The sequence below is a fragment of the Bipolaris zeicola genome, assembly GCF_000523435.1.
Source record: "Bipolaris zeicola 26-R-13 unplaced genomic scaffold scaffold_256, whole genome shotgun sequence".
Lineage (NCBI taxonomy): Eukaryota > Fungi > Ascomycota > Dothideomycetes > Pleosporales > Pleosporaceae > Bipolaris > Bipolaris zeicola.
Window position 1 is genome coordinate 16,263 of NW_006912305.1, and position 17,759 is coordinate 34,021.

General features: G+C 51.2%; 10 protein-coding genes across 10 annotated transcripts; 3 read left to right on the forward strand and 7 right to left on the reverse strand.

Moving 5' to 3' along the window:
- Positions 1-217: 217 nt before the first annotated feature.
- Positions 218-2,449, reverse strand: COCCADRAFT_30094 (uncharacterized protein; the record flags this gene model as incomplete). Its single annotated transcript, XM_007718802.1, has 5 exons — positions 218-1,140; positions 1,198-1,240; positions 1,561-1,719; positions 1,774-2,359; positions 2,412-2,449. The coding sequence occupies 5 exons, from the start codon at positions 2,447-2,449 to the stop codon at positions 218-220; spliced, it is 1,749 nt and encodes a 582-aa protein (XP_007716992.1).
- Positions 2,450-2,723: 274 nt separating this feature from the next.
- COCCADRAFT_30095 (uncharacterized protein) lies at positions 2,724-3,653 on the forward strand (the record flags this gene model as incomplete). The annotated part of the gene is made up of 1 exon (XM_007718803.1): positions 2,724-3,653. One exon carries the CDS (start codon positions 2,724-2,726, stop codon positions 3,651-3,653), a length of 930 nt encoding a protein of 309 aa, XP_007716993.1.
- Positions 3,654-4,842: 1,189 nt separating this feature from the next.
- Positions 4,843-6,081, forward strand: COCCADRAFT_108450 (uncharacterized protein; the record flags this gene model as incomplete). The annotated part of the gene is made up of 2 exons (XM_007718804.1): positions 4,843-5,003; positions 5,055-6,081. 2 exons carry the CDS (start codon positions 4,843-4,845, stop codon positions 6,079-6,081), a joined length of 1,188 nt encoding a protein of 395 aa, XP_007716994.1.
- Positions 6,082-6,305: 224 nt separating this feature from the next.
- On the reverse strand, positions 6,306-7,325 carry COCCADRAFT_40823 (glycoside hydrolase family 128 protein; the record flags this gene model as incomplete). Its single annotated transcript, XM_007718805.1, has 3 exons — positions 6,306-6,585; positions 6,651-6,799; positions 6,948-7,325. 3 exons carry the CDS (start codon positions 7,323-7,325, stop codon positions 6,306-6,308), a joined length of 807 nt encoding a protein of 268 aa, XP_007716995.1.
- Positions 7,326-7,844: 519 nt separating this feature from the next.
- COCCADRAFT_8973 (uncharacterized protein) lies at positions 7,845-9,687 on the reverse strand (the record flags this gene model as incomplete). The annotated part of the gene is made up of 2 exons (XM_007718806.1): positions 7,845-9,334; positions 9,426-9,687. The coding sequence occupies 2 exons, from the start codon at positions 9,685-9,687 to the stop codon at positions 7,845-7,847; spliced, it is 1,752 nt and encodes a 583-aa protein (XP_007716996.1).
- Positions 9,688-11,528: 1,841 nt separating this feature from the next.
- COCCADRAFT_8974 (uncharacterized protein) lies at positions 11,529-12,043 on the reverse strand (the record flags this gene model as incomplete). Its single annotated transcript, XM_007718807.1, has 2 exons — positions 11,529-11,733; positions 11,787-12,043. 2 exons carry the CDS (start codon positions 12,041-12,043, stop codon positions 11,529-11,531), a joined length of 462 nt encoding a protein of 153 aa, XP_007716997.1.
- A 410-nt stretch (positions 12,044-12,453) lies between these two features.
- COCCADRAFT_8975 (uncharacterized protein) lies at positions 12,454-13,224 on the reverse strand (the record flags this gene model as incomplete). Its single annotated transcript, XM_007718808.1, has 3 exons — positions 12,454-12,600; positions 12,656-13,114; positions 13,177-13,224. 3 exons carry the CDS (start codon positions 13,222-13,224, stop codon positions 12,454-12,456), a joined length of 654 nt encoding a protein of 217 aa, XP_007716998.1.
- An 811-nt stretch (positions 13,225-14,035) lies between these two features.
- Positions 14,036-15,244, reverse strand: COCCADRAFT_30100 (uncharacterized protein; the record flags this gene model as incomplete). Its single annotated transcript, XM_007718809.1, has 2 exons — positions 14,036-14,975; positions 15,039-15,244. The coding sequence occupies 2 exons, from the start codon at positions 15,242-15,244 to the stop codon at positions 14,036-14,038; spliced, it is 1,146 nt and encodes a 381-aa protein (XP_007716999.1).
- A 442-nt stretch (positions 15,245-15,686) lies between these two features.
- Positions 15,687-16,950, forward strand: COCCADRAFT_30101 (uncharacterized protein; the record flags this gene model as incomplete). Its single annotated transcript, XM_007718810.1, has 2 exons — positions 15,687-16,743; positions 16,796-16,950. 2 exons carry the CDS (start codon positions 15,687-15,689, stop codon positions 16,948-16,950), a joined length of 1,212 nt encoding a protein of 403 aa, XP_007717000.1.
- A 94-nt stretch (positions 16,951-17,044) lies between these two features.
- COCCADRAFT_108458 (uncharacterized protein) lies at positions 17,045-17,446 on the reverse strand (the record flags this gene model as incomplete). Its single annotated transcript, XM_007718811.1, has 1 exon — positions 17,045-17,446. A coding segment is annotated over one exon (402 nt), but the record flags the coding sequence as incomplete, so codon positions are not given.
- Between the last annotated feature and the right edge of the window lie 313 nt (positions 17,447-17,759).

Genomic DNA, 17,759 nt, shown 5'->3' on the forward strand with positions numbered 1-17,759 from the left:
ATTGATTGTCTCGTGATATCAGCGCTTTCAACAGCAGACTACGTTTGAATGAGTACACTTCATCTCTCAATAGAAAGACTACCACCCGTGACTGCGCGTGAACTCACGCTTTCCGAGGGCCGAGGATGAAATCGATGAACTTGGTCTGTGCATTGTGATGATGCATCGTAATATTGGGGTATCATTTGAATCAAAACTATTCTTCTTTTAATGGTCATCATGTTTTCCGTTGACGCTTCTTAGCTTTTGTGAGCGCTTCTGATATGGCAGCGAGCTCTTGCTCAACAGCTTCATCATCTTCGCTTGCGTCGTCCTCGGCACCCTCGATTGCGGCACCACCCTCTTCATCTTCCGATTCTTCGTCATCATCTTCCACATCATCATCCTCGCTGAAGCCGCCAAACTCATCGTCGTCATCATCGTCGATCTGGTCTTGAGCTGCACTGCTTGCGTCGATGGTCGCTGCTACACTTCCGGTAGCCTGGCTTTCGCCGTCACGCTTGCGCTTTTTGCTCATCTCGCCGAGTTTGCCGTCACGCTTCTCATTGACAGGTCCAGTCTCTTCGCCCTCCTTGAATGGTGGTGGAGTAAACCAGGGGAGTTTTCCTCTTATCCAGTCATTGAGAACCATCTTGGCAGCACCGTCAATGTCAGCCTCGCCTCCCTTTAGCAGACGGCCACTCTTTCGGCACAATACTTCCAAGAACCGTACAGCATCATTCTCGTAGTCCTTCTCCTTTATGTCGTAAGTCCTTTGGAGGTGTTTTGGTTGAACCCTCCTCAAGACAGCCTCGATATACTGCGCCGGGTACTCGACGTTCTCTACACGGACACTACCACGCAGTAGAAGATCTTCGTCTGTGTCGTTTTGGTTCGGTGGGACAATACCCGGACAGTCGATCATGTAGATGCGCTTCATCAAAGTGATGTATTGCCACACCTTGGTCTCACCAGCAATGGGCGCGACAACGCACACCTTCTTCTTTCGAAGAGTATTGATGATGGATGATTTTCCAGTGTTTGGATAGCCAACCATGCCGACCGAAATTTGCTTACGGTCGCTGTGAAGAGAGCTGAACTGACGGAGAAGAGCGATGAGAGATCCCTTGCCGAAGCTGTTGTTGATTGAGGCGTGGAAAGCTGCGCTTGTGGTTAGTTCATGAATCAAATACATAGCATAGCAACAATAGAACATACCAAGTGTTGGGAATTCACGACTCAGATGGCGTACCCATGCGGCCTAAGCGGTGTTAGCTTTGTCCATTGATGAAACAGCAAGTTGTGTGTATCGACAATGGAATGTGTGAAATATTACTAAGAGTACCGCCATGAAGCTGCTAGTGCAGAGACGGTCCTCAACTCAAACAAATCACGCGTGACTCTATTGATTGACAACCAAGACGGTTGCCAATCGACCCGCAATCAAGACGACCCTGGGCCGGCGAGCCACTTTTGCTCTTCCCAACTTGTAACAGAACCATAATCATTGCAGAGGAAAAGGTCCTTGACTTAAGGAGGGTGTGGATGGTGGAAGGGAGGTGTTGTGGGGAAGAGACTTACAGCTACTTTGGAGGGTACTAGGTCGACCTTGTTAAGAACGAAGACCAGGTGCTTGTGAGGGGCTTCTGTGCGAATGTATTTCTCAACGGACCGACACCGTGTACCGTCTGGATCTCTGGCGTCTAGGACGTGCAAGATGACATCGGAGGAGTCAATGACCTGAGAAGAGAAGGGTCAGCAGGAGCTAGGACCACGTTGGGTGAAGACTCTTACCTTGTAGAGTTCGTTCCAAATGCGCTTCGAGGTTCCCTTCATGAAGATGAACTCTCGAGCAGATGTAAGCTCACCATTGGGATTGTCATTGTCGCCTTCCTTTTCTTCGCCTGAGGTACCTGACAGCAGCTTAGCCTGCTCAAGGCGCTCGACGTAGTTTTCGTGCATGCTGTCGGTTCGGCCGGCAAGATCCTCAATGGAGCTGAAGTCAAGCTTGGGTCGCTTCCGCTGGGCCTTGGGACCAAATGTCTCTGAAAAGGGCTGGCTGTCGACGGCAATCTTGGCCGCGTGCTGCTTCAGACCAGGAATTTGGCCAGGCGTCTCGATCAGGCTCATAGGCAGCTTGTTGCGCTTCATGAGATATGTGCTGGGGTCGGCGGCCTGGGCCTGAACAGCGGACCGGAAGCTCTCGAGGGCATCTTGAGATATCACTCGTGTGTTGTTGAACCACTTGCGATTGGGCTCTACGCGGGCGACGGGCGCATCACGGCTCTGGTAGACGGCGGCCTTTGTGATGTCTCCCTTGGCATTGCGCTCGGCCTTGCCATCTGTAAGGCGCTTGAGTACTTTTACTTTTTTCGCATCGCTGTAAGCTGTTAGCATCTACGGGGCGCATCGCAGTGTGGATGTATACATACCGATAAAAATTGGTGCCCTTGACCTTGACATTGGCCATGCCATCGTGCGCCTTGCCCTCGCGCTCGCGGCGGCTCTTCTCTTTCTTGTGGACTCCCATGTTGGCTCTGCTTCCTTTGGGGGGATTGACAAGAGGTGGAAGGGCGAAGAGTGAAGGAAGGTCGCGAACATGGGGATGGGCAACTTTTTTTGAGAGGCGGAGCTAGTCTGGGTGGGGCTAAGCCGGCTTGGCACCGACATTTTCGAAGACAGCCAGACTGACCAACACCACGCCCGCACCTCCGCATTGCTTTGGCTCCCTCACCACGATCGCAATGCCGCCGCGGATACCCGTCCGCTTTGCCTGGACGTCTCCTTCACCCGCCGCAGTCCTCAATGGGTCCGGTGCGAGCCTGGGCAGTCGCACATTTTCCTCTACACCACGATCACTCGCCCTCGGCCCGCAATCTCCAAATTATGTCGAAGTCCCCAAGCCATTGCAGCCCACCTACCCGGCCAAACCCACAGTAAAAGGTCACCTGCCCATTCCACGTGACATATTCAAGACGAGGAATAAGCACCCCAAGGAATCAGACGTTTTCCTGGGAAAGACGGCGCGAGAGCCCAAGGAAGTAAAAGTGCCAGGTCCATATAGCAGAGATGCTGAATACCGGTTGTATAAGCAACGGCTGGCGGACAAGAGGAGAGAAAACTTGAAGGAGGGTGTCAAGCAGCTGCACGAGAGAAAAGTCACGTCAGAGGCACAGTACATGGCTAAGATCCAGGCCATTGGAGCGAAGAGGCGCGAGCTGGCCATGGCACCCCGCCGCGAAGTCGACATCTTGACCGAGAACTCCGTTTCCAAGGGCATCCGCGACTTCCTCACAGACAACCTGCCCCCGCGAACAGACATCTCCAAAGCCCGCAGCAGAGCCTACCAACGACGAATGGCCAAAGTGGACGCCATGCGCGCATCGCGTCTTCACGACCTATACACCAATGCGCGCGAATTTATTGTAGACGAACAACAACTGGACGAAGCCATTGACAAGGCTTTTGGCACAGAGGAGTCGCCCATGGGCTGGGATATGAGAGGCAACATGGGCCCAAGACATGCGGGCAACGAGGGGCTCAGCCCATGGCACGGACCCATGCCCGAAGGCGTGGGCGATATGCTGCAGAAACTCAAGGGCGGCGAAGGTGTTGGTCTCGCCAAGGAGCGAGTCAAGAAGCTTGCCGAGGAGCTTACTGGAGGCAAGATGTAGCCAATGTACAAGAGTTGTGTATTATATGGTCAATATACCCTCCGACGAAGAGATCAATTATCTATGTCTGTGTCTGGTTGCAGTCCAATATCTAATGCAAGGACAATATTGCATGATGTTGTCGAGATGTAATTTCACCAAGTTATTTGGTGCTCGCAGAAACAATTCTTACGAGACATTAATCCCTTTCTGAACATGTATTATATAGTTGTGAGAAGCGAACCCCAGGTCTATCCCCTCAAGTAATCGTGATACTGGAAGCATGTGTTATTTTTTATTGTTAATTTATTCGCAGCCTTTTTGAAATGCTTCGCGGTGAGCGGAGGGTTGTGTTCAATCGGCACTACGGTTCAGCCTATGGCGTATTGATAGCATCACGTGAGTCTTCTCAGAGTTCTTTACCCCAACCCTAAACCTAACCCTGCCCCTAATCGTAAAACCACGGATTCAATGTTCTAATACCATCCTTGCTGGTACATACGACCATTGGAAACTGAGAGCTAGCCATCCCGTCCGATCTGGCATATATAAGCAGTTTACCGGCGGATTAGTAGTTAGGTGGGTGACCACTAGCGAATCCCCGCTGTCGTATGTTTTTGAGTTTGCTTTTTTATTTTTGGTTAAATGGGCAAGTCACGTGGGCGGGGGTCTTGGCACCATGTATGGACGCCGAGAAAGTTTTGAGCGCGAATACATCATGACGAGACGCCTACATACATTATCAACTTGACCTAGCCATGTCAACCTAAAAGAGGTCAATTTTTACAATGTTTCCCCAAAACTTGATTCGTTAACACAAAGACTGTCCCAACTGACACGATGCAGCATCCAGCCACTCGGTAGCCGTGATGGTCCCCGCTCTTGGCATACGTGGGGCTTGCAGCGTAGTAGCCTCGCTCCTCCAAACACTCCAACGCAAGCACGATAACGGCTTTTATCAGCGTCCTCTCACAACGATACATACACCTTCCCCATTCACCATAGCGCCAATACTTCGTATGCACAATGTCGTTCTCAATCCTTACGACACACGATTACCCGTCACCGATAGTGTGGCATTGGATCATTGCGGAAATTCGGCCGAACTGGTGAATATGACCGAGTTTGTGGAATAAGCATAGGAACATATAAAGTTTGACTTCGGATCTAACGATACTGTTCCGTTGAGAAGGTCTTGTCATTGTGAACAATGCATCTCCTCGGTCTGGTTGCTGCTGCTGCTGCTCTCAGTGCTATCCTCGGTGTTGTGCCCGCAACTGCCGAGCCCATTGCACGGCGCCAGACAAGTACAGCGAGCGAACGCCTTGGCTTAACATGGCTTGGTGGAAATAGTTCCTTACCCAAAGTTCTGTGCGTATACTCACCTCTGAGACTATGACTCCCACTAATAACATACAACAGCATCCTGTTCACGGGAGGAACTATATCAGGAGGATCCATCTACGGCGCTCTAGATGACACTCAATACGGACAAATCGGCATAACAGGAGAAGACATCATCGCTCGGAACCCGTACCTACTTAATCACACACAACTCGCCGTATCGAATTGGACGACTCAAGGCAATGGGTCCACCGGCACCAACGACGCCCTTGTCATGAACATGACACGCTTCACACACAATGCTCTCTGCTCTCCCGACAGCGACATCCTAGGCGCTGTATTTACCCACGGGACCAATTCCCTCGAGGAAACTGCTTTCCTAATGGACAGCCTCGTAAATTGCGGCAAGCCCATCGTCGCCACAGGTAGCATGCGCCCTTTTACACACCTCTCCTATGAAGGCGACGCAAACTTCTTCGACGCCGTCATGCTGGCTGCAAGCCCTGCCTCACGTGATCGAGGCGTCATGGTTGCTTTCAACGCGCGCATCATCCCCGGCTACTGGGTTACGAAGCTGCATTCTACGAATCCCGATGCTTTTGGTGCAAATGCCGGCGGCGACTTGGGCTTGTTCATAAACAGTTTGCCTGTTTTTTACAATTCACCAAGTCAACCGCTGTTCAAGCACTACTTTGACATCAACACTGTATCGTCATATGCAACATTTCCCCGTCTGCCCAAAGTTGATATTCTTTATGCGGCTCGCGAATTCGACGGCAAACTTGTACTCGGTGCACAAGCGAATGGCGCTCAGGGCGTAGTAATTGCAGGGACGGGTAACGGAGGTATTCCGAGTGGTCAAGATCAAATATCGGAAGCGTTGGAGAAGGGCTTGCAGATTGTAGTCGGGACAAGAAGTCCATATGGCCCATCGAGTCCGGCGCTCAGACCCAGTTTCGCCAAGTCCGGGTTCGTACATCCGATTCAGGCGAGGATCATGTTGCAGCTGGCCATTGCGAGTGGGATGGGTATGAATGAGACAATTGATGTGTTCGAGGGTGGATTTAGGAAAGCTATTGGTCAGCCTTGGACGCCGGGGGGATGAATGTGCACGTGGTGTAGGAAGGCATGCAACATTGGACATATGGCCTTGGTCAAATACATTTCTCCATTTGGTTCGAACTTTTTTGACCTTTTTTGATACAATGTGGTAGGCTACCCATAAATCGATAATGAGTCTCCCGAACATCCGACCTATACCACTTCCGTGTATCCCGCATACTATAGCTCACATCCATCTAATCCACCATCTCCATCACTACTACATATTCAGTGCCTATGGAAGAAAGCAAATGTCCTCCCAATCTCACTCAACGCTCCCCCATTTCCATCAACCAAGAACCCCTCCCCAGGTGTTGCCATGAAATACGCATACCGATGCACATCCGGACTCTCATCCATCCAAGGCATCGCCTCCTCGAGAAACCGGCGAATCTGCTCCACCGTCCCCTCAGGCTTGAATTCCGTAATCCAAATCGGCCGGCCCTGCGCCACCTTTCTCGTTGCATCGATGTACGCTTTGAAGGAATGCACGTTGGCGACGCCGTACCTGCGCACACGGGATGTTACTAGCCGTTGGAAGGTTAGGGAGGGGTTGGGGGAAGGACGTAGTACCAGTGAATGTTCACAAAATCAACACTAGTACACCCAGTGCACTCGCGTAGGAACCGTGCTAACCAGCCCGGCCCCGAAGTATCAGTTGCCCGCGCATTCGTAACAGCCGGAGAACCAAGGTACACATTACGATTGGACGCAGCAAGTGGCTACAGGTACTGTTTCCACGCTGCAACTGTGGTTGCGACGTCGATGCAGGAACCACCTGTGTTGGGTCTGTGTATTGCACTTGTCAGTCTCATTTTCCCTACTATCGGAAGGCGTCGTTGGGGAAAGAGGAAAGGGGGGAAAGGAGACATACATGCAATCATCCGGCTCATTAAAGCCCAATACCCACGTTGCTCGACCCTTTTCCCAGTTCTTCTGCACTACGGCTTCGACGTTGGTTTTCCAGACTTTTGTGTGGTCGGAGCGCACAGAGTGCAGCATGGGGGTGAAGTCGAAAATGGTCGGGGATGAAGCGGTTGAAGAGTCCCAGTTGTAGCGCCATGTAATGTGTGAGCCGGGTTGGGCAAAGAGAGACAGTAGTTTGGCGTTGTTATAGGCGATGCCGCGGCGCTCGTGGGTGGGGATTTGAGGGGGAGAGCGCGCGGTTAGGTTGGTTGGGTTGGTGATGGGGGAGGCGGATGAGAGGAAAATAAAGGAAATACAGAGGAGTAAAGAGAGTGTTTTCATTTTGAGTGTGGGTTCGAGACTGTGATAGGCAGTGACTGCCGAAGGAGTGTTGCTCAGTTGGTCTTGCAGAAACGAGTGACTTGAGTTGAGGCGGGAAAGAAGCTGACAGAATGTTGAGCAGGAAGTATGTTTATATGGCGCATGGGAAATCGTTGCTAAGGCAATTTCGGATTAAGTGAATGTGCTATGGTGAGTGCTATGAAAGTGAACACACGTGACAGGAGTGATCACGCGTTGATAATCATGTATGGGTCTCCTTTCACTGTGAAGATCCCCAGAAAACTCCAAAGGGGATGGAATGTTCATCTAACGATAGAGAGCATTTTTGGGTAAACTCAATTGATATTCATATCATTGCCCTTGGAATCTGTCGCGTTGCCATACCAAGAAAATGCCATGTACACATGCTTAGGTAGATTCTACTCCGAACTTTTTCCACACACAAGTGATGTATATATCCAAAAAAGAACTCCGTATTTACATGTACTGCTGAACAGTGAACCGCCCTACCCTCGTCTCTCACTGCATACCCCAAACACCAAGCACATCCCTCCCACTCCCCTGATGCACTCGATTCTTGCGCTCCTCCAGCGTCTTCACCCTCCGAACCAACATCCCAACACCCAAGGGGCCGATAATCGTGCAAAGAAAAATCGCCCACGTCACCACAAGAAAGATATCTGACGAGTCAGTCGAGACGTCATTGGGTGAGGAAAAGATGCCTTTGGATTCGGCAACACCGGATATGAGGAACCCAATCTCACCGCGTGAGCACATTGCAAGAGCGATGATGAGGGGAGGATGAAGTGAAAACGGCTTTGGCGGGTTCGGTGAAGCGCGCGTTGATGTGCTTGTGGTCGGTTCTCTTGCGCTGTTTGGCCCAGGCGTTGCTGCGCTCGTGCTTCTGGACCAGAAATGCGGGATATACAGCTGTTTAAGTTTGGATAATACACGGCTAACATTACCTTTAGCTGGTGCGATAGAGAACCGGACGAGCCAGAAGCCGCAAGCGATCTTGCCGAGGAGCATCAAAATAGTGTAGACGAAACCGCGCCACACGATGGCGCCTCTGAACATGCGGGTGATTGGGATGGAGAAGCCGATGGAGGCGAAGAAAAAGGGCTGGAGGATCTTGGAGACAGCGGGGTAGTAGTATCGGTGGTAAATGGCGGATCCAGATGTGTCTTCATCGCCATTACATGTACTCGATGCTTCAACAGGCTGTGTTTCCGATGGAGTCTTGGGCTCTTTTTTGGCTCTGAGGGTAGATGTACTCTGCGTAGAGTTTTGGATATTATCAGAGCCTTGTGAGCCGTTCGATGGCTCTGGAGAAGGATCGGTAGGTACTGTACTCTGTTCACCAACAGCTGCAGCCCCATGTACTGTCGTCTTGACAACAGGATGAGCCACTTCAGAGTCCCACCAGCTGATGCTTGCTCCAGCGATGTACGCGGCGAATAGGTTCGAAGTCCCAGCATACGTCGCACCAACGATCAGACCAACCAAGAGTAGAGTATGCAGCACAAAGGCTGTCTGAGGCTTCCGCAAAAGCTTATCCAGGGCCTCGTTTAGGTGAGCTTCACGGTACTTATTAAGCCGTAGAGTAACTGGTCTCGCAATGAAGAGGCAAGCAACAGGTACAGTCAGCGCAAATGCTACTGACACAAGAACCGGGCGCACAACAACAACCCAACTAAAGTTGCTTCCACCCAAGTTAGAAATCACCTGCACCATGACGAGTCCCACAACATCATCCATCATAGCCGCACTCGTCAGCACAACGCCCAATCTGGACGACGATAAACCGCTCGACGCTAGAACCGTGAACGTCGTGCCAAGGCTGGTTGAACACAATGCTGCTCCCGCGGCAAAAGCTTGCAACGGCGTCGCGTCGAGTAAGCCTTGGAGGGTATACGACAAACCCACTGGCAAGGCGATTCCCGTCAACGCGACACCAGATGATAATAGCAGATTCGCTTTTAGCGATTGGAACGAGGTATGTAGGCCACCTATCCATATGACTTAGCATGTGCAACAGGACGTCTGGAAGTCTGAAAAACGCGCCAAAAGCAAGACACCAAAGGAAAAAATCTGTCATACCTTCAAACACAAGTAATAGCAACCCTAGATATCCCAACTGCACCACCGCATCTTCGACATTTGACGAAAGTATCTTCGCGCCTGGAGTGCCCCATGCAATGCCGACTGCGATTTGACCGAGGAGACCACAGTAGAGAAATTTGTCAAATACGGAATTGATGACATTCAGCAACAGCAGGAAGGAAGTGAGGATGAGGATTGTGATGATATCTGGTTCGTGATAAGGTAGGGAAGGCGCCGTTTCGGCAGACTCGGCAGCCATGGCGAGAGGAGGCGCGCAGATATGTAACTCGTTATTGTACCTGTGTAATAACCATTATTCTCTTTCTGAACACTTGGAACTGCAAAAATGCGTGTACAAAGTGAAGAGTTCGCATCTGGCAAGATGCGCTTTTGATCGACATTTTGGCCGAGGCCTTGGCTTGCACGTGATCTGAAGACTTGGAGCTATCAATACTCTTATATCTATCTATCCTGAATCTCTCTTTCGGCCACCGTCTCGAGTGATATACGGGCTTTTGGATGTAGTTACTGTACAGCGACTAGCGAAATGCAGTGTCATCCCGCTTACACTACAACTAACGAAACCGAAAAATAGCAGCCTTGCCGAGCAGTGCAAATACAGCTGAAAATTATAGCTAAGTTGCTACTCACTCACTAGCATTCAGAAACTCAGGGATAATAAAACCTAACTATACAAATTAATTTTTATAGATTGTACTCAAGAGAAGAACACTATGAGATGGGCAAAGCCGCATTCGCCAACTTCTGTACTTGCGCCCTTACCACTGTCAATTTACAAACATCAGCATGCCTAACAATCATTTTCGATGATTTTTTATGTTCATCTCAAACCGCTGTTCGCTTCTTGCAATGCAACCCGAGAAGCTCTTCCGGCTTATTAAGTAGTCCTTAAGCTCTTGGCATTTGCCCCGCGTGCCCTGCTCCTGCCTTGTTGTCAGTTCTGGCTTATCTCGAGTCTTGCTGACCTTTTGCGAAGACACACTCCGTGCCAGTATGAATGCTATCGAGCCAGTGCCACCATCACTATACCGGGTCCAACATAGAAGCTCATTCACTTACCGTGATGGAAACGTGGGCTTCGTGGCAAAGGGCCACTATTCGATGGGCTACGATTATTGGATTAACCCAACCAAAGTTCGAAAACACCTGGATTGGAACGATAGATCGCTGGAGCCTAGCCCGTTCATATCTCTCTTTGACAACCTAGGTAAATTCACTTCTGTGTGAAACACTAGACCGCATATGTAGAAGGTAACATACATGACAGGCGATGCACAAGAGAGAGTACGAGTCCATCAGAATCGACGCCATCAGGACATTTTCATAGCTCGAGTCAGCACAGCCGAGACAATACCGTACAGCCTTTGTATTCAGTTTTCCGAAGGTCCAATCGAGCTATCTGGTTGGATACATCCTGCGACAAGAACCATGCTGTTTCCAATGCGCGATGTTGGATCTAAATTCCATATAGAGCCCCACAAGATTCAGGGATCAGAATGGCTTGCGCTGCTTTCCATTCCGCCAGAGCTGATTACCTATTTAACTCCCTTCCCAAGCCACCAAGCTAATTGAGCCAGAGTAGCATCTACATAAGCGTGTTTTTATAGTTGTTTAGCCGGAGGTCGTTTGGAAATAGGACACGTGTATACTGTAGCGAGTAACAATGAGGGTTAAGAAGCTGGTGAATCATTGTCGTAGTCCGAAGTTGAAGTACATATGTTTTGTTCCATTACGGTGGCTGTTCCATTACGGATGGATGCACGTTAGTTTTGTCATACTTCTCCTTTATCCAAGTATAGTAGATGCAGAATTGGTGTAAGCATTCGGTCTAATCTTTATTTGCAATTCAATTATAGTATAATATCGCAAAGACACTAATATCTTGGTAGGCCAGCCCACTTAGTCGGGGTTTTCTTTATTTCATCTGTCAACCACAAAATAGTAATTCATTCAAATAATCCATCTACCCAAAACTCTTCCATGTCCCATCCAAAAAATGCCAGAAAACGCCGTCTTAATGCATTCACCTATTCAATCCAAAAAAAAACACCCAATGATACTCGTAGTCCCCATACCGCATCAATTCCACCCAATCACACCCTGCGCAAGCACTTCCCTCGCCCCACTCAACACCGACACTCTCCTCCCGATAATGCCCCTTTCGCCAACACCCAGCTCGAGTTTGCGTTCGAGTTGCCACCGCCCGTTTTGCGATTTGATTGGGAAGGAGCAGAATGCGTTGGATGCTTGGGGCGAAGAAGATGATGAGAGATCGCCGTCGCGACTACATTTGCGTTAGCAAACCATAGCAGTGTAATGTGGAAAGGCAAAACGTACTGTATTACGACCCACGCTGCATGTGTAGATTGTTGGCCGAAGCCAGTCATTTCAACGTTTGTGCCGGATGTTTTTGAGAGGGGGTTGGTGAAGTAGAGCAGGATTTCTTCTTGTTGTGTTTCGTCGTCTGAGGAGCTAGATGTGGAGGAGAAGGAAGAAGAGGATGAGCGTGTGCGGCGGAGGGGAGAGGGTGGGGTTGGATGTAAGACGGCGATGGAGCCGCCCTGGGTTACGCGTGTGGATTCTCCGTTGCACATGTTGGGTATTGGGTGTTTCGAGTAGTGTTTTTTACTTGGTGAGTGGATGAGATGGTTAAGAGAGAGAGAGAGAGAGTGTGTGTGTTAATGGAGAGATGCGATAGTAAGAATGGAAGTAAAAGAAGCGGAAATCATGGAGACTTTTAGGTACTCATAAAATGACGTCGCTTTGGAGATTGCGCGTCGATTGTTTTATTAGCCAAGAAGGGCCAAACATGTGAGTGTGAATGAGGCAGTTTCTTTGAGCAAGTTTGTTTCAAGAGTACCCGATTGGACCGAGGCGGACTGAGCGCAACCAGCACGGTGCTATGGAATCACTTTTTAACCAGAACAGGTCGTGTGAGTACACATCGAGACACTGTGATGTCCTCAACACTTTATTTTCTCAATACACGATAGTTGCGTTGAAATCAGATCGACGCTTTGAGCACACTGAACGCGTCGGCGCGCGATCCCAAGTACCGTTCCTCGGCCGTCTTCCAATTGATCACGTTCCAGATGTTCTTCACATAGGCTGCCTTGCCATTCTGGTACTGCAGATAGTATGCATGTTCCCACTATGTCATGTCAGTCACACATTCACCAACATGTCCAAGCGCAATGTCAACATACCATGTCGACACCAAAGATGGGAGTCTCGCCCTTGCCTACAACAGGATCCTGATCCTTGGTCGTCACAATGGAGAGTCGCTGCTCCTTGCCAACTTCGGTCTTGACGAGCCAGCCCCAACCACTGCCCTGGATGCCCAGCAGAGCAGTGTTGAAGGCCTCCTTGAACTTGTCTTCATCGCCCCAAGTGGCCTTGATCTGCTTGATGAGCTGAGGTGCAGCGGAGCTCTTGGCCTCGTTAGAACTGGCTGGAGCAAGGTTCTGCCAGAAGAGGGAATGGTTGATGTGGCCGCCAGCGTTGAACTTGATGCCTTGCTGGATCGAAACCTGAGATGTGATGTCGAGGGTCGAGACAGCTTCTGCCTGGGTCTTGAGTAGACCATTCAGATTGGTGATGTACGTCTGATGGTGCTTGCTATGGTGCAGCTCCATGATCTGAGCAGAAATGTGCGGCTCCAATGCCTGTGAAGCTATGAGTACGACTGGTGCGGGGTAGTAGGACGGGCGATGATGGCAATACTAACATCATATGCATAGGGGAGCGGAGGAAGCGTGTACTGTGGTGTAGACATTTCGCCGAATTCAAATGGTTGCTGTTCTGAGGCACAAACTGAATAGACGGAGGGGAGGGAGAGAAGAAGAAAGCTCGAAAGCTTCAGCGTCAAAGTGCCCCACATCATGTGTGATTCTCACGCAATCGATAACCCAAAAGACGCGTCTCTTTGTCGGACAGACTGGCTGTCTCCAACAGGGTGCTCTGAATATGCGCTGCCAAATCGGGTATAGGTCCTGGAAACTGCCTCAATTGAGCGCGAATACACTACTTGGCGGTGCGGATGCAACGGAGTCGAAGCAGACTTGAAGCAAAGAAAGAAGAGATTGGTTTTGAATAGAGTGGAGGGCTTGGTGCGGTGCTCTTTCTTGCTGGATGTCAGTAAATAAGAAGTGAGGGTTGGTAGAGGCGGGAGTGGGGTGGTTTTGGGCTGACGATAGGTGCAGGGCTCAAGGGTGACAATGGGATATGGTTGATTACAAATCTGATCGTTTCACAGTGGTAACTATGAGAATCGTACTTATGTAAGATGGGATCTGGGTGATGTGTATGTGTGTATGTCCTGTGTGGCCGTGGCTCTCTCCATGGATGGACGGATGCTGTCAGCGCGAAAAGCTCCCGAGACAGAGGGATATGCGCTAGTCCGTTTTGCAACTAGCGCCTAAAGTATGTCTCCCCCGGTCTGTTACGCAAGGGCCTCCCTGTCAGTACATGTCCGTGGAGACTTTGCTCTGCGTAGTCTACTGCTGTAAATAGTGTGGATAGTCGTTCAGCTTTGGTGGCCACAAAACTATTGATTCGTGTCATGGTTGAAAATCCAATCACTACACCTACAGGGGCTTCTGGCCATATGTAACATGAAACTGCACATAAGTATGAATCGACGGATCCCTCACCTCCCTTTTCGCCAGAGCAAGAATAATCTGCAAATCCTCTACCTTGCCACCCAATACCTGTGTGTATCCGCGCAGCATGTACGCCTCAAACCCGCCTTCAAGAATCATAATCTGCTCCAGCTTACCAACAGTTCGCAGCCGCTTTGATCGAGGCCAGGGGCCCATGGGCAATTTGTATATCTCGTCTTGGACATTGGTGAAGCCGACTTGTTTCATCTGCGTACTCCAGTCGCGTGGCGCTGCGAGCGGCGCCCCCATCTTCTCCGCAATTTCAAAGTACACTCGGGCTGTTTCCACGTAACCACTGTTCTCGGGTATCGTGTTGTCGTCTGTGAGCGGTCCAGGTATGGTGCTGGCCAGCTGTATCCAGCCGCCTGGTTTGAGGTGCGCATAGGCCTGTGCAATCACACGGGGCCAGTCACGAATAGCCGTCATTAGGTCGCGGCCGTGGATGAAGTCGAAATGGGCAGGTCGATAGGGCCAGTCTTCTTCGACGTCGTCAATCTCAAAGATGCAGTTTGGTGGAACAAAGGACGGCTGTGTGGCTGCAATGTCTACACCCAGGATCTCTGCATTGGGGTACTTGTCCGCCATGTCGATGGCCCAGATGCCGGTGCCAGTGCCCAGGTCGAGGACGCGACAGTTTGCGTCTTCAAACGTCGATTCTGGCACGGGCGCGACAAAGAGGCGGTCGCGGAGCAAGAGGGTGTACTTGTGGTGCTGGAGATCGTTGCGATCGAGCTCCTTTTCGTCCATGGGCATGCCATAGGCATGCTTACCGTAGCTGGGGTACAGACGGCCTTCGATTTCCACCCCACGGCGCACTTCGGAGAGGATCGACGAGAGGAACGATGAGGCGTCAGAGTCGGCATAGCTGTGCACACGACGTTAACAAGAGGTGCGATGCCGCGGGATGCTGTCAGCGCGGCCAATTTACCCTTCATCCGTCGACGCCTCGCTCGTGTCGTCGTGAGCGACGAGCGCGAGGCCGGCGGCGCTGTTGTCCTGGTCAAACTCGGATGACGAGCCTACATCGATGCCAGAGTCTATGGCGGCAGCAGGGTGGGCCGGCGACTGCGACGAAGCGCGCACAGCTTCGGCGGCGTGCGGGGGGGAATGCGCCTCGACATGGCGTGTCGACATGGTACACGGCTGCTAATCGAGGACGGTTGCAGCGCTGCCTCGTAATCGCCTACGAGCCAAACAGGCAATCTCGGTGACAAAAAACGGGCCGCACAGGGGGCTAGCCGGGCGGCGGGTGGAGAGGCTGGTGAGCGTGCGGCAGGACGGGGAGGAGACGTGCGAGGATGCATCGAGGAACCAGAGCGTCCTAACGGCGGTGGCCCCAGGATATCATGACGCCTGCGCCTGATGCATCCTTCCTCCAAGCTCGCCGTCGCTATCGCTTGCCTGCATGCATCAGAGCCCACAGCCCGTCCCTCTCGGCAAACATCCGCCCGCGCGAGGGCTGAGGGGTTGCGAGGGGAAGAGGCCCGAGGCCAACCACTCGTTACACACCATCGAACAGGCGTTCCCTCCTCTCCTAGATCAAATTCCCACCGCACTGGTCTGATTAGACGTTACCATGGCCGCCGATCCGACGCCATCACCAGCTGCGCTGGCGCTCCTCGACAATGTCGCCACTCTGAGCAACGACTTCCGCAATGGCAGCCCCGGCGCGCGCAAAGAGCTGCTGGATGCGTGCAAAGGCCTCATTGCAGAGATCAGCCACCCCTCGGAGACCATGCTCGATCTGCTGTGGGCCCAGCCTGCCCATCTCAACGTCTTGTGGATGGCTACAGAAGTCAACATGTTCCAGGCCATGCAGAGTATCCCTGACACGGGCGCGTCCATCGATGAAATCGCAACCAAGTGCGACAACAATGTTGACCCTGTCATAGTCGGGCGCATGCTGCGCCATCTTGCGGCCATGCATACCGTTCGCGAGACTGGGCCCGGCATCTTTGCCAACACGCCCACCTCTACTGCCTTTGCCCAGCACTCCTACCAGGACTCGATCAAGTACATAGCTGAGACCATGCAACCCGTGCACAACTGCATGAAGTCGTACTTTGAGCAGCGCGCCTGGAAATGCCCCGACTCTGGCCTTGATGCGCCCTTTCAGCACTGCTACAACTGCAAGGGAAGCCATTACTTTGAGTATTTTGAGCAACACCCCGAAATGGGACGTCGTTTTGCTAGCATGATGGATTCCTGGAGCAAAGGTCGACCCCGGTGGTTTGAAAAAGACTACTACCCCGTCCAAGAGCGCCTGGTCCACGGAGCCGACAAAGACGAGCCATTCCTAGTCGACGTTGGCGGCGGCTCCGGCCACGACATTGAAGGTTTGCGCGTAGCCTTCGAGGGAAAGCTACCTGGCCCACTGCTTCTGCAAGATCGCCCCGAGATCGTCCAGCTCGCGAAGCTCGGTCCAGGTGCCGACAAGATGGGTCACGATTTCATGACTGAGCAGCCGATCAAAGGCGCCCGTGCATATTATCTGCATTCCATTATCCAAGACTGGAATGATCAGGTCAACACGGATATCTTGAAAGCCATTGTCCCCGCAATGAAGAAAGGCTATTCCAAGGTTCTTATCAATGACTATGTCGTTCCGAGCCAGGGCGCGCATTGGGCGCAGAGTAAGTCGTTCAGGTACTCATCCCATGCGGTCTCTGTTCTAACCAAAGGTAGCGTCTCTTGACTGGGAGCTCATGGCCGTTCTTGGAGCGCGTCACCGGACCGAGGAGGAGCATCGCAAAATGTACGAGGGTGCGGGCTTGAAGATGACAGGAATTTGGCGACATCCACAGAGTCTTGACTGCCTCATCGAGCTGGACATGGCTTGAACAAAGGATTTATCCATAACTTTGCTGGCGCTTTGCCGGGCATTGACCCGCCCTCAAAGCCGATTTCTTCCTTCGCTCAAAAAGCCTCAATCTCTTACATGACCAGCGGGCCTGTGAAGATGTGAGTGCGCATCGAGTCCAGGATTTTATCTGCTGCGTCCTTGGTGGCTTGAGCAACATCCAAGCTTTCTGTATAAGTGTCAGTTCTTCTAAATCGATTCTGTGATCCCTCCAATGGTGACACAACCAAGCAATGATCCCACAACGTGTCGCTACCTATCGGCTCTGTCATACTAGTAGTTCGGGGTCTGCGATGTTCTCGTCTCACCAACAAGCGAGGATCGAACAGACATGGCATCGTTGTTGAAGTGTGCCATAGAGAAGTGCATCCACACTGGGGTAGTGAAATAATAGGCGATGGCGTTCGTGGTTCTTGAGGAAAGACGGACGCAGTTTTTGCATCACCTTGTTGCACCATTCGTAGAGCAGTTGAGGTGTTGCAACTGAGCTTTTGTTGTCTGTCATCTTGTATCGTGAGGATGAGGGAAAGGCAAGACTGAGAAGACAAGACTGAGGCGAGGGTGAGTCGAGCGCGGTGATGAATAAGCGACTGGTTGCTCTTTCCTCTTGTGCTTTCCTATATTGGGATGCGACTATTTAGGGGAAAAGGGTCCATTCAATCTTGCAATAACGTGAGCGGCAAGCGAAGCGGCCGGGTAAGCGAAGCGGCCACCTAATTAAGTATTTTATCTTTGTACGTTAATAACTCAACACCACAACATAGTATTGCATTAAGAAGTAGCTTAAAT